At 37.6% G+C, this 14,775-nt stretch overlaps 1 protein-coding gene across 2 annotated transcripts in view; it reads right to left on the bottom strand.

The window, feature by feature from the left end:
• Nucleotides 1-14,775, bottom strand: part of Stag1 (stromal antigen 1) — a 462,283-nt gene that overhangs the window by 317,168 nt on the left and 130,340 nt on the right. For both annotated transcript variants that reach the window (XM_004624996.2, XM_023705036.1), the window contains exon 3: nt 7,668-7,770. In XM_004624996.2, the coding sequence (XP_004625053.1) occupies nt 7,668-7,770 (103 nt within the window). The remainder of the gene's footprint in view (nt 1-7,667; nt 7,771-14,775) is intronic.

Below are 14,775 nucleotides of genomic sequence, written 5' to 3'. Positions count from 1 at the left end.
AACATTAAAGCAGAGACACTAAATCTCCTGGAAGAGAAAGTAGGTGGAACTCTTGAAGACATAGGGGTAGGCAAAGACTTCATGAACAGAAATCAAATTGCATGGGTAACAGTTGAAAGGATTACCAACTGGGACCTGCTCTTACTGAGAAGTTTTTTCACGTCAAAAGAAGTGACCAATGAAGTGAAAAGGCAACACACAAATTTGGGAAAATTCATGACAAATAAGTACTCAGACAAAGGTTTGCTCTCTAGAATTTATAAAGATCTAAAAAACACTAGGGCCCCAAAATTCAAAGACCCAATCCAGAAATGGGCATCTGAGATGAACACAAGCTTCTCAGAGGATGAATTAAAGTAAATAAATATATCAAAAATGTTCCACATCACTAGCCATCCGCAAAATGCAAATCAAAACAACACTGAGATATCATCTCACCCCAGAAAGAATGGCTATCATACAGAAATTACCCAACAACAAATGTTGGAGAGGCTGTGGGGAAAAAGGAACCCTTCTCCACTGCTGGTGGGAATGTAGACTGGTGTACCCATTATGGAATCAGTGTGGAGACACCTTAGAATAGTTGGACTGGAAATCCCATTTAAACCAGCTATTCCTCTACTGGGAATTTTCCCAGAGGATCTGAAAACATCATATCATAGGGATATATGTGTACCTATGTTTTTAGCAGCACTATTTGTGATAGCCATATCCTGGAAACAACCAAGATGCCCATCACCTTAGGAATGGTTGAAAAAGATGTGGTATTTTTACACAATGGAGTATGACTCAGCTATAAAGAATGATAAACTCGAAGCCTTTATATTGAAGTGGATGCCACTTAAACATATACTCGTAAGTGAAATAAACCAGACACATATGTATAAATATCGTATCGTATCCCTAGTATAAGAACTCAAAAGAAGAAATACAATTAGAAAAGCATAATACAAGTAAAAGGAAAGCAGGATCTCAAGGACTAACTAATCAAGAGAGGGAAAGGAGAAAAGCTAGGAAACATGAATAAGTCAAGCCATACAGTTATATGTAGAAGATGGGCAAGGCAATGATCCTGAGAATCTCCAGAACTTTTTTGAATCTAGCCGTTAATTGGAAAGATTCTCACCCCGACTAACTATATATACTGATACCTGTGAACTAAGCAACTGCACAAAAGATGGTAATCTGTAATAGTAGTTTCATGCTTGGTGTGCCGGTCATTCTGGTCTTCTGAATACGGCCTGCTTGTCATGACATGCCAGTTGCTGCTGTGCTGTTTCTCGGGTAGATGACTGATCAAAAAGAAGGGGCTGGTGAATGAAGGCAAGAGACAGGAAAAGGAATATTGTGGGACTGTCCTGCTTCAAGGTTATATATGGTTAGACTTTTGGACTTATGTGTAAACATAAGAAGTATATAATTCTTTATGCCTATTTTTTAAAATATATTCTAATTTTTAAATGTTTTTTCAGCATATTGTATAGGGACTTAAAGTTCAATATATCAATAGTTGATGAAAAATACCTGTACCATGTTATGCCTATGATGTTTGATATTCAGACAGATAGTGAGGTTATTCTTAACAGCCTAGGTTGTATGGTAATAACAATAAGCTTGTCTTCTGGAGAGTTAACAACCTAAGTTTGCAGACCAAAATTAGAGAAAAAGGAGGGCCACAAGGAAAGCCAACATTTTGTCCCTAGCCTTCCAAGGTCAATTAAGACTCAGGACATGTCCCAATTAAGACTCAGTAGTGTCCCAAATTTTCTGATCACGGAGATTATGGGGCCAAAGAGAAAGTGATCGATGATGTAGAGTGTGCCTAAGGAGAGTCACATGGAGAGAAAACATTCTCTCAGGCTTTCACAGAGAGCACATTGGCCAAGCAATGGCCCTGACTCATCCACATGGCTGACACTGACAAAGGTTCTACAATCTGAGGTACAGGATCTCAGGATAAATCCTGAGGGGATTTCACTGACCTTATCAGACCCAAAAGCTACAACTCTTGTTGCACAGGTCCTGCTTTACCTTGGTCTTAACCGTCTAGCCGAAAAGTAGAAAAACGAAGTATAAAAAGTAAAGCCATGGTGTTATGTTGAGCTGTAGGGGACTCAGGTCAACAATTTCTGACATTGCCAGTCAAGCGGAAGACCCAATACTATTTTGGACTACTGGACTCTTTTAGAATATTTTGCTGTGTTTACACATCCATAATATTTAAATGATGGAACGTAACAAAAAAAGGGTATACGGATGAATGTCCGTTTTGTATCTGTGTATTCAAAATGGCTAGGATAGATACATAGTTACATTCTCTTAATGAATAGAGGGATCTGTTCTAATCGTGTTTGAAAGTAGGACATCAAGTCTGCATCTTGTACAGCAATTAACCACCAGGAAGAACATATGCAATTTGTTAATTATTGAAACTGTCCTACCAATTTGGTTTGAAAGTGTCTCATTGCTATTTTTTTCTCAATAAAATCATGGAAAAAGACACTAAAAATAATTTTTAATTAATTAATTTCTATTTATTTATTTTTTTGGTGAAACTGGGGATTGAACTCAGTTCCTTGGCCTTGCCAGGGAATTGCTTATTCCACTCAGCCATCTCCCCTGCCCCTCAAAATAATTTTAAAATGGGCAAATGATTTAAATAAATATTTCTCAAAAGAACATATATAATGACCAAAAGGTATATGAAAAATATTTAGCGTGACTAAATCATCAAGGAATACAAATAATACCATCTCACCCTATTTAGAATGGCTACTGTCAAAAAAAAAAAAAAAAAGAGAGAGAGAGTTAAAAACCAATGAGGACATAGAGGAAAGGTAACTCTCACACACTGTTATTAGGAATGTAAATTAGTACAGCTACCTGGCAAAGAGTATGGAGATTTCTTTGAAAATTCAAAGCAGAACTTCCATTTCTTTCCACGACACCTCTACAGGTTATATATCCGATGAAAAAGAAAGCAGTATCCTGAAGAAATATCTGTATTTCCTTTTTAAATTTAGAACTACTCATAATAGCCAAGATGCAAAATGAAGCTAAGCATCCACTGACAAAGAAAATATGATTATACATAATTGACTATTATTCAACCACAAAAAGAATGAACTCCTGTCACTTGCAATAATACAAATCTGCAGGACATTACGTCAAGTAAATAATCAAGAATAGAAAGACAAATACCACATGTTTTCACTTACATGTGAAAACTAAAATTACTGACCTCAGAGAAGAAGTACAGAAGAACAATTATTTCCTGCAGTTAGGAAGAGTAGAGCAGAGGCCAGAATAGGAAGAAAATTATAGTTCCATAATTACAGTTGCAATATATAGAAATAACTTCTACAGCACCATAAAATGATCCATGAACAATAATTTATTATGTATTTCATAACAGCTTGAAAAGAGAATTTTTAATGTTCTCATCACAAATAAATGATAAAATATTTGGTGTGAATGGATATACTACTACTCTGAGTGTTAGTCACCTTTCCATTGATGAAATAAAATATCTGATATCCTTAGAAGAGAAGTTTTAGAGCCTGGCCAAATAGCTCAGCAGATTAAAGCACCTGTAAGCAGGTGCAGGGGCCGAAGGTTCGATCCCCAGTTCTGCCCCCAGGGAGCACTGAGCCTCCATTGAGACTGGGTATGGTGGCGCTGCCTATAACCCCAGCTCTTGGGAGGCTGTTAAAGAGTCGGATCACTATGAGTCCAGTCTAGTAGTGAGACCCTGAACACCTTGTAGACCCTACCCTAAAATACAAAAAAAAAAAAAAAGTTTGTTTTGGCTTATGGCTTCAGAGTTTCAGTCTACAGTCAGTTGCTCCAAGGCTGAAGTTTGATAGCAGAAAGGCATTATAGAGAAAAGCTTCTCACTTCATGGAAGATGGGAAGCAAAAAGCAACAGAAATGCTTGGGACCAAATATAGTCAAGGTAACACTAACATGATCCACTTCCTACAATGAGGTTCTACCTCCAAGTGCCCACTAATCTATGAGCTGATCAAGGGGATCAGTCCATTAATAGTATTACTGACTTGAAAATCCAATCATCTCTCCAGGAGTCTCAATCTAGTCAATCTCACCATCAAGAAAAACTGGCATGCCCCAATTTGATCATTATACATTGTATACATTTTTGGATATATGACACTGTATCCTTTAAATATATACAATTTCTGTCAGTTTTTAAAACGAAGTAAAAAACCGATTAAGGTTATAAATTAAAGAAATAATAGTTCTAAGAGACCTAGACAAAATGTATCAATTACAATTTGGCATTGGAGCTTGTTGAGAGAAAAATCTCCACTTATTTTTGAGAAGTACCTGGGCCCTTATCATTATGTAAAGTACTTTTCTCAATACTAATTACCAGCTTGAGAGTCTAGCCTTCTTAAAAGAAAGACTATGTAAGCTGGGACATAAAATCAAACCCTAGCTTTGCCTCTCACAATTTTTTTAAAGAATACAAAATAATTTTAAAAGCATTAGATATAACAATACAAAATTTCATTGAACATTTTGTTTGTTTATACTGGGGCCTGAATTTATGGACTCTGTTACAGTCCAGGCTATTTTAATCTTTTTAAAATAATTTTTAGACAGTCTGTCTAAACCTCTTAATTGCTGAGGCTGGGTTAGAACTTGACATTCTCCTGCCTCAGCCTTCCAGAGTGTTAAAGGCATGCACCACAATAACTAGATAAATTTCCACTTTTAAACTTTGCTTTCTACTCTGTGAGCAGCAAAGATGAACTACTTCATGGCATCAAAATGATCATTAAATGACATAAAAGTCACCAGCCCAAGATAAAGCCCAAAGTAGAAACTCAGGAACATGTGGTGTGTCTACACCTACAAAACAGACCTCACTGAATTACATGGAAGTATACACAGCTTTCTGCACTAATGAGCATGAATATTTAAAATAAAGTATAACAACTGTAGGCTGAAATTTTTTGTCACTCTGTCTAGTAAATTATGCAGCACCAATTTCACAGAAAATCAGATCATATCTCCTACCACAAAGGAGCTGAGCATTTATGTGTACAAATTCTTTTTCCTCATTCAAAGCACATTTCATGGATTCACCTATACACACATAAAAATTAAGACAAGTTTTAAGGAACAATGCCATATCCTGCTGAAGGGGTGATAAATTCCCTTTAATAAAAAAATACAGTCTCTTTGAAGGACAAATCTGAATCTTGTAAGAATTTTAACTGAAAGAGAAGAAATTCAAGTAATCATGAGGGCAGTTAATTCTCATACCTTTAATCAAAGTTGATTTCAATTCTGTACCTATGATACATTATGTTCAAACAAAGCAATATAATCTGCCTATAACCTCAGAAAAATCACACAGTAGGAAAAGGAAATAGAAAAGTCTCCTGATTTTAAGTGCAGGATTCTCACTCTGAAAACGTCTGTGGAAGGAATGCTGTACCACCACAAATATTTCTACAAATGAAGTACTGTAAAACCTGACTGCAGTACATGTCTTTCCTCATAATCTTTCCTTCAAAAGTGCATGACAATAGCAAGTGTATAATTAAAAGCACTAAGTTTTCCTTTCTTTATGAATACAGGCCTGGAAAAGTTAAATAATTAAAACTTCTGGCCAAAAGAAAGAAAAAATGATTAAACAACTGCAACAAAAATATTATTGAGTAATTAATTACAAAACATTTCCTTTACCCCTACCTACTCACCCACTCATAAACTATAGTAAGTGGACTGAATTTACATCATAATTCTAAACACCAAAATGTATTTCAAAAATTAGAACATTTATGAAATAATTATTAATTGTAAAAGTGCTTATGGTAACGTTAATAAAATATTACTATCTAGGTATGTTGATATTGCAGCAATGCTTTAAAACAGAGGGAAAAAGTTTTTTATTTCTTTTAACAATTATGATATGACTTGACATGTAGCTTTTATTTGTTCCTGGGTCTTAACTACATCTCTAAGGCATAGAAAGTAGAATTTTTTTTCAAGTTGCATGCCAGAATCCCTCAACTTGCCCTAACTTCTTGTCTTAGAGTTGGCCACAAAACAATTATCAAACCTACCAATGCCCAATAGTAAGTCATAAGACCCTCCTTCATTATAAATTATCCTATCCTCTGCCCTAGAGATGAATGTTGCATAAAGAGGCCAAGAAGAATGCTGAAAAAAGTTTTGGATAGTTTCCATACCCAGTCTATTAGCATTATATACACAATGAAGTTTTCCTAAAAGCCCCAAAACAATGAGGGTCAAACAAGTGTGAAATAACTAAACATGCAAAGGTCCCTGAAGGATTCTACTGAGTGGGTAGGGAGGCTCCATGTCCTTTCTCTCATATCTTTTAATATAAACTAATAAAGGTGTTCCCCTAGCTTGTTCTGGTCAAACAAATTAATAGAACCTGAGAGAAAGCCAAGTGGTGGCACATGCCTGTAATCCCACCATTCTTTGGAACTAAAACAGGAAGATCAGAAGTTCAACTTCAGCTTCATGGGAAAGTTAATGAGACAATGTCTCAGTTAAAAGGACTGGAGATGCAGCTCAGGGAAAAGATCCTAGGTTCAAGCCCCAATACTGCAAACAAACACCTGAAGAGTAGATTGTAAGAATATCAATAGGCCAAAAATACAGGCAGAACAACTTGGGACTTACAACTAACATCTAAAGGGTAGAATCTTGGGAACTTCAACTTGTGTTATCTAACACCATCTGTCAAAACTAAACTGGATTATAGGATACTAGCCAGTGTCCACTACTGCAAAGTTGACTGCTTGCTTGCCAGTGGAAAGAAATGCTAATTTAGAAGTCAGAGAAATCTTTTGAATGATTGTTGCAGTGTGACAACAAGAAAAGTTTTTGTTCAATAGCAGCAACACATACTGAAATAATTCAGAGGTAAAATAATGTCAAAGTGACCTTAAAAATAACAGGAGAAAGAAGACAAAGACTGAGATAAAACAAGACAGGCCACTGGCCATACTCCATTCTGTTTAAATTGGGGGGGAGGGTTTGTTATACTATGTTTCATAATAGTAAAGCATTTGATTAAATGAGAGTAGAATATAAGCCTCAGTGCCGTGCCACATTTTATACTTCTCTAAAATCTTATGTATGCTTAAATAATAACTGTAACTTTTACAGTATGCAAAGATATTGTCCAATGTAGGGCTGCCTAGCATTCTTCTAAAATCCTCACTTATATGTCAGTAAGAATACATTCTGAGACTAGCCCCAATTTCCAAACTAATACTACTAAAATGAATATTTAGGGGCTGGGGAGATGGCTCAGTAGGATAAGCGCTTGACTGGCAAACACAAGGATCTGAGTTCAATCCCCGGTTCCGGAAAAAAAAAAAAAAAAAAAAAGAATATTTAGGCACTCACAGGAAATCAGTTATATGTGAAAAGCAAAATTTCTCAATTAACCACACTCCATTTAATATTACAACATCCTCTAAGCCTCTACGTGGATCACCAAGGATGGAGAAAAAACTGACACTACTTTTTTCTGATTACTGTTAAGCCTAAAATACATCATTGACATTTTTTTAAAAGAATGAAAAAATGGCATATATTAAGCCTACTTATGTGGTAGCTGTTAAAGGAACAAAGAAGACAAACGTAATACATACTGGAGGCCGGCCAGGACGACCCCTTTTTCTTTTCCCTTTCACCTCTGTTTCTTCAAGTTCGCTGCCAGCATCAGAATGGGCAGTAGTTTCATTAGTTGAATCCCTAGAAAATGTCATATTATTTTAGTAAACAAATGAATAAATACAGTGCAGTTCTGTTCAACTATTTTCCTTACCTCTTGGCATACTGCTAGAAGTGATTAAATACTTCTTTCAGAAAACCTCTTCAGTGAACCAAAAATGCTACTTTCCCTTCCTTGTATCACAACACTGAGTGATGTGAATCCCTAAAGAGTAGGAAATTGCTGTTGAAATAGCAGCTGCTATACAATGTTTAAATGCAAAATACAACTGCAAAAGAGTAGTTCTTTAATATAAATAAATGAAGACTTAGAAAGAATTTTATAAAAATCATTAAAGCCAGTAGTGTCATAGTAACCGGTTACCAACTGTCTCTTCACAAAAATTGTGCAAATAAGTATTACAAATATTATCCAGGCTGGGGAGATAGCTTGGTGGTCTAAGCACCTGCCTGGTAAATGCAAGAACCCGGTTTTGATCCACAATACTGCATGCCGTGCCACCAGCATCAAGTTGGCCACCAAAATTAGGAATGGTGGCACATGTCTGTAATCCCAGCCTGCAACAGAAGGATCACTACAAGTTTGAGCTGTGTCACAAGACCCTATACCAAATAAAAAGATTTTAAAAGAAAAATTTTAAATTACCCATTTAAAGGTTACATAGCATACAGTTTATAAACAATATATAAAACTCTTCACTGTAAATTCCATAGCAACCTAATTCTCAGGGAATGGTTTTGATAATTCTTGCCAATTCTTTTTTTTTCTTTTTTTTTTTTTTGGCAGAACCGGGGATTGAACTCAGGCCCTTGCGCTTGCCAGGGAAGCGCTTATTCCACTGAGCTATCTCCCCGGCCCCTTATTGCCAATTCTTACATCTGTATCTAACCTATAGTTGCAAATGATAAAGAAGCAGGAATTTTGATGTTAAAGATGGCTGATCTATTTTTCACTTTAATGAATAAGATGTAGGCAAAAAACACAACTAATGGAATTTCACTCATTAGCCAATGCTGTGGGCAACATCACTGTTCAGTAAGATAATAGTTCTCAATATTAAAACAATACTTCAATTTTGAGATATTAATGCTATCTAACAAATTTCAAAGTTTAATTCTTAATACACATGATTTATAATTTTCTTAAATATACAGGCAACTGCCAGGCATGGTAAGTACATGAATGTAATCTCAGTATTTGGGAGGATGAGGCAGGAAGTCACTATGAATTTAAGGCTGGCCTGAACTACATACATAGATTCAGTTTCAAACAATAAAGAAGGATGGGGACAGGGGAGAGGAGAGGAGAGGAAGGCAGGGGAGGAGAGGAGAAAAGCAAAAAGAAGGGGAGAGGGAGAGGGAAATCCACAATCCACAAAACAATAAATCAAGTCATACACTGTGGTATTTGTTAATTCCCATGGTGTAAGTACTCCTATCCTACCCAATTTCAAAAAACAAAGTGTTATCACAAAACCTAGAGCTTGAAGTTGAACAACAGTACACTAAGCAGAACTTCTCCATTTAAGTACAATTTTAATACAAAGACAACAAGTATATACATGGATACACTGATATAAGGCAGATATAGTGGCACAAAACTGTAATCACAGTAGTTTCAGAGGATGAAGTACAAAGACCTGAAATTGAAGCCCAGCCTACAACTCAGAGATATATCAAAATCTTCTTTCAAAGAATAAAAAAAAGGGTTAAGAATATAGCTCACTATAATTCGGTGTTCAATCCCTGGGGACTTGGGGGCATAGAAATAATATCAATTATTAATTTTGAGTACTTACAACTTATTTTAATATCATTAATTTAAAGATTATATAATTTTTAAAATACTGTTTATGTTGTACTGAACTGATTTGCAATCTTTTGACTTTTACAAATCAATTACAGACTGGCTCCAGCATGACACAGAAAAGGACCACTCTTACAAATAGAAATCTCTTTCTAAATTCTACACCAACAACTCAGGACTCTACAGAAAACTATGAACAGTATGAAGAATTGTGGGGAACCACTCAGACTGCTTCAAAGCTCAGGGGAACCTGAGGACATGACCCAGCTATATAGTGCAGGCACAGAGTAGGATGCAGTTATATAACCATGACCTAGCACAGGTAAACCACACGTGCACTGGTTATGGCACTATACAAGAATGTAAATAGGTGATAACAATATGTATAAAAATTATGCAATAGACACACGTTGCTTTTTTTCCCCCCTGTATTTTAGGGAAGGGTCTACAGTGTGCTCAGGATCTCATTACTAGATCAGACTCATAGTGATTATCCTGTTTACAGCCTCCCAAATGCTGGGATTACAGGCATGCGCCATCATGCCCAATTTCATTCGCTGTCACAGCGTACACCAGGGGCATGGCAGGTAGAGGATCAAACCCCGGGTCCCTGCGCCTGCTTTAATCCACGGAGCTATTTGGCTGGCCCAACACATGTGGCTCTTGTGCCTGCTCTGATCCACTTACCTGCTTACCTGTGAAAATCTCCTTTAGGCCCTGAGTGGGCTGACAACTGCAATAGTCAGCAGATGTTCAGGTGACTGGTCCCTAAACAGCTTTGGAAACAGCGCCAGAAGGTAAAACAAGAGACCCAGGGAAAAACTGATAAACAAACCGTAGCCTCACGACTGTGAGCTTCTTGGCAGCTTGAAAGGACCTGAAGGACTGGGTAACGGTACATTTGGTGACCAGGATATCTTGCAAGACTTGGAAGCAATACAGAAATTGTTCCTCACTATGAAACAGTGGGGCAGGTAGATTGGCTGTTCTTTACTCTCTTCCACCACATAAATCAAGAGGCAGATGGCCTTGTCCTACAAGTGAACCAGCTGAGACAGTGAAGGACCTTGAGCAGCAGCTGGCTGGTGCAGAGCTCATGTTTTGAAGCATGAGAAGCACTGCTTTCTCCACAAATGTCTCCAGAAGCAGGTAATGAGACTGTGATAAATTGGTTAATAGCAGTGGCTCATCTGGTCTGATAGAATCCAAATGATCTGTAAGAGCAAGTCACCAAATTGACAGCCTGTCTAGATCTGGTAACTGTGCTATGTGAAATGGATATCTGGTAAATGAAGTTAACACTGCGGTAACACAGCCAGACAAGGAACTGCTGATGGCATGCATAATGGACTTGTGTTATGATTTGTGTATATGTGTCCTCCTAAAGCCTCATGCAGTTATGGAGTGGCTTCTGGACTTCGTAAATGATTATTGTGGGTGTGGACAATGCACTTGTCTTGAGACAGGTAATTTGCATTACAATGTATGGAGGGATAAGAGGCTGGCTAGTTGCCTGAGCTGCTGCTACTTCTTTTGCTCACTACTCTTTGCCATTGCCGTGAAAGATTTTTCTTGGATCTGCCAAATAGCTCAGTGGATTAAAGCCCTGCAAGCAGGTGCAGGGGCCAGGCTTCAATCCCCTGGCCTGCTGTGCTTGCCCTAGCCCTGGGGCACACTAAGACAGCAATTGAGACTGGGTGAGGTGGCACACCTGTAATCCCAGCACTTGGGAGGCTGTAAACAGGGGAATCACTATGAGTCCAATCTAGTAGTGAGACCCTGAACACCCTGTAGACCCTTCCCTAAAATACAAGAAAAAAACAAAAAAAAAGAAGACTTTTCTGTGCCATGTGCCACACTGCCTTAGAGCCAGCTGAGTAGGGACTGAAACTTCTAGTTACTGTGACCTAAATAAACCTTTCCTTCCTTCATTTTGGGTGTTAGATATTTCTCCCAGCAGCAAGAGAAGAGTAACTGAGACAACCTGATACTGGCAAGCAGGTCATATGGCAAAATTAGGTCACTGGCAGCCTTTCTAACCCCATTCACAGATTTCCCACTCCATTATACTATGGATACCTTGGTCAGGCTTGAAGAATATGGAGATGAAGCAACAAGGTAATGTGAGACCCATAAAAACTGTAAAGATAAATGTTAAAAAGGGGGAGGAGGGAACCAAGGCAAATGAGGCCATGTCCCCAAAAGACAGGCTGTAGGGCAAATGAAGGTTAGTCAAAGCCAGGCATGGATGGAGTGGCTAGCTGCCAACCTAGCCACAGCTAAGTTAGATAGACAGACTTTGGATGTGTTGCTGACTTTGTGGAGGCAGCTACACCCTGAGCAGCCTGGCCAATGGGCAAGGACCAGAGTTTCAAAGCAGCTCTAGTAATGCAAGAAGTGAAACTGGGCTCCTTCTAGCACAATTAGGAGGTAAGCTAAGGCACCGAGGTCTTAGGGGTCCAGGGATACCAGAAGCCACACGTGGAGTTTACTATTTACTGGTTCTCAAAAATACGCAATGTGTACAGGACTGGTGGATGCTGGAGCCAAGTCAATGCTACTATATGGTAATCCAGACTGCTTTACAGTACCTACTACATGCACAGAAGGAGGTCACTACCAGAAGATCCAGATGATACAGAAGTTCCAGATAACTGGGTATCAGGCACTTGACCTTACACCCATTTGATGTCCCTAGTTGCTGAATACATACTAGGCATGGACATACTTGTTGGTGCTGAGCTAGACACCATGCAGGGAAAATTCCAGTTGCAAATTCTTGTGATAAAAACCAAAGGGCATCTACTCCATGTACCGCTGACCCTCCGCAAGCTACATGAGCTGTGTGCCATAAAGCAGTACTGACTACACGTTACCTGGAAGACATGAGGAAATAGGACAGACTATCTTTAAATTACAAGCAATACACTCTGCACAGAGCCCTTTCAAGTCCCCTGTATGGGCCTATGCAGAGGCCAGATGAGACAAGAATGACTGTCTACTACTGGCAATTGGGCAAAATGACTCCACTGTTACATGCAGTGGTGGCTAATATTGCACACTAGATGGATCATATCACTCTCAAGTTGGGTTTATACAATGATGGTGTGAACCTGGCCAAGGCCTTCTCCACTGCTTTCAGCTGACAGTATCAATTTACCTTCACTTGGGAGGGCAGAGAACAGACTTTCCAGGTGTTGCCACACGTCTACTTGTATAGCCAAACTTTTGAATCATGGCTTGGTGAGCCAGGGTCTAGCCACCTGGGCCAAACCACAGTGTTACTGTTTTATGTGGTATTATGTTAATCTCTGACTTGCCTGCAGATTTGGAAGCTACTATGTACAGACAAAGGAAACTTTGCTGGCATGGGGGTTGGCAATGCGCAATGACATGGCCCAGGAAACTGGCTTGTCTGTCAGATTATTAGCTATTATCTCATTGGGTAAAACACAAGTAATTCCTAGTGCTATTTTTGATAAGATCCAAACATACCCCAGACCCATGACAGGATGTCACCTGCAGGTATATGTAGACTGGCTAGGTTTCTGGAAGACATACTACAACTAGCTACGCTGCAGTCACCTCCTCCCTTTTCTAAGCCATTGTACACACTAATGCCAGGAATAATCTTACATCATGTTGTTTTCTCATCTTTCAATCTTTAAAGGTAATTTTGCATTTCAAATTGGAAATAGTTTTAAGTAATACACAGAGAAATGAATAAATTTTTTCTTAAAGAACTTTTAAGTCCTAACATCTTTCATGGGGGAGGCCATTTTTAATTTTATCTTTAATTGTTATATAAAATATTGAATGTGTTATGGTCATAACTTTCATATAATTGATGACATACAGAGTAGTAAAGATTGTCGTGCATGTCACATATACACACATCAAAGTCTCACTGAATTAAAAACGAAAATGAAGGATCAAGAACAGTGGTTTGAAACCTACTCATAGGACTTTAGCATTTAACAAATAACAAGAAGTGTGAAATTTCAGACCACAGCAGTGTTGAAAACAGAAGAATGACAAATACAACAGCACATACTTTCACATTAAAAACTTTACTGTTTTACTAGCTACACAACCAAAATCCAAATCTAAACATTAACACACGAAAAAGAAAAAAAAAATCCAAAATCAAGAAGCAGATTGGAAGCCAAATGAGAGTCTATCAATTAAATACCTATTTTAAAGAAATTTCTAACAATAAAAAAAAAATCTAGAACATAACACAAAAACTGATATTGACCACTAAGATTTCCTACTTTTCTCAGATTTAGAAGAGAATTTATCATTTAACAATGGGAATGTGATTTAAATGACTTTTTCTTTAAAATAATTACAAAATTTGAGAACAATGTACACAAGTTTGATAAGATGTATTCCAAAACTAAGATGCATAGTACAGAATACCCTTTTTATTCTTTTTAGCACACGATTTCTCTAATTTCCCCACATTCACATTGATAAGGACTTTGGCAGCATCTACAATGAATTCTAATCTTGCAGAAAAATTATTTCTAAGTCAATAAGCCACAAAATCAAGACAAAGCATTATTATTTTTTTATTTTTTTCCATAATTTTATTGATAAACAAATAGCAATGAGACAGTTTCAAATCAAATTGGTAGGACAGTTTCAACAATTAACATATTGCATACATTCTTCCTAGTGGCTAACTGCTGTACAAGATGCGGACATGATATCCTACTAACAAGCATCATTGGAACAAATCACTCTATTGATTAAGAGAACGTAACTATATATCTATCCTAAACACTTTGAATACACAGATACAAAATGGACATACATCTCTATACCCCCTTTTTTGTTAAGTTCTGTTATTTGAATATTATAGGTGTGTAAACTCAGAATATTCTAAAAGAGTCTATTAGGCCATAATAGTATAGGGTCTTCAGCTTGACGGGTAATGTGAGAAATTGTTGGCCTGAGTCCCCTACAGCTCATCACAGCATGCCTTACTTCTTGTATTTTGTTTTTATACTTTTCTGCTGGATGGTTAAGACAAGGTAGAGCAGGACCTATGCAACAAGAGTTGTAGCTTTTGGATCTGATAAGGTCAGTGAAATCTCCTCAGGATTTATCCTGAGATCCTGTACATCAGATTGTAGAATCTTTGTCAGTGTCAGCCATGTGGATGAGTCACGGCCATTGCTTGGCCAATGTGCTCTCTGTGAAAGCCTGAGAGA

The sequence above is a fragment of the Octodon degus genome, unplaced genomic scaffold (genome assembly GCF_000260255.1).
Source record: "Octodon degus isolate 3935 unplaced genomic scaffold, OctDeg1.0 scaffold00008, whole genome shotgun sequence".
Lineage (NCBI taxonomy): Eukaryota > Metazoa > Chordata > Mammalia > Rodentia > Octodontidae > Octodon > Octodon degus.
The sequence above is the reverse complement of the archived record's forward strand: the minus strand, read 5'-3'. Positions and strand labels throughout refer to the sequence as shown.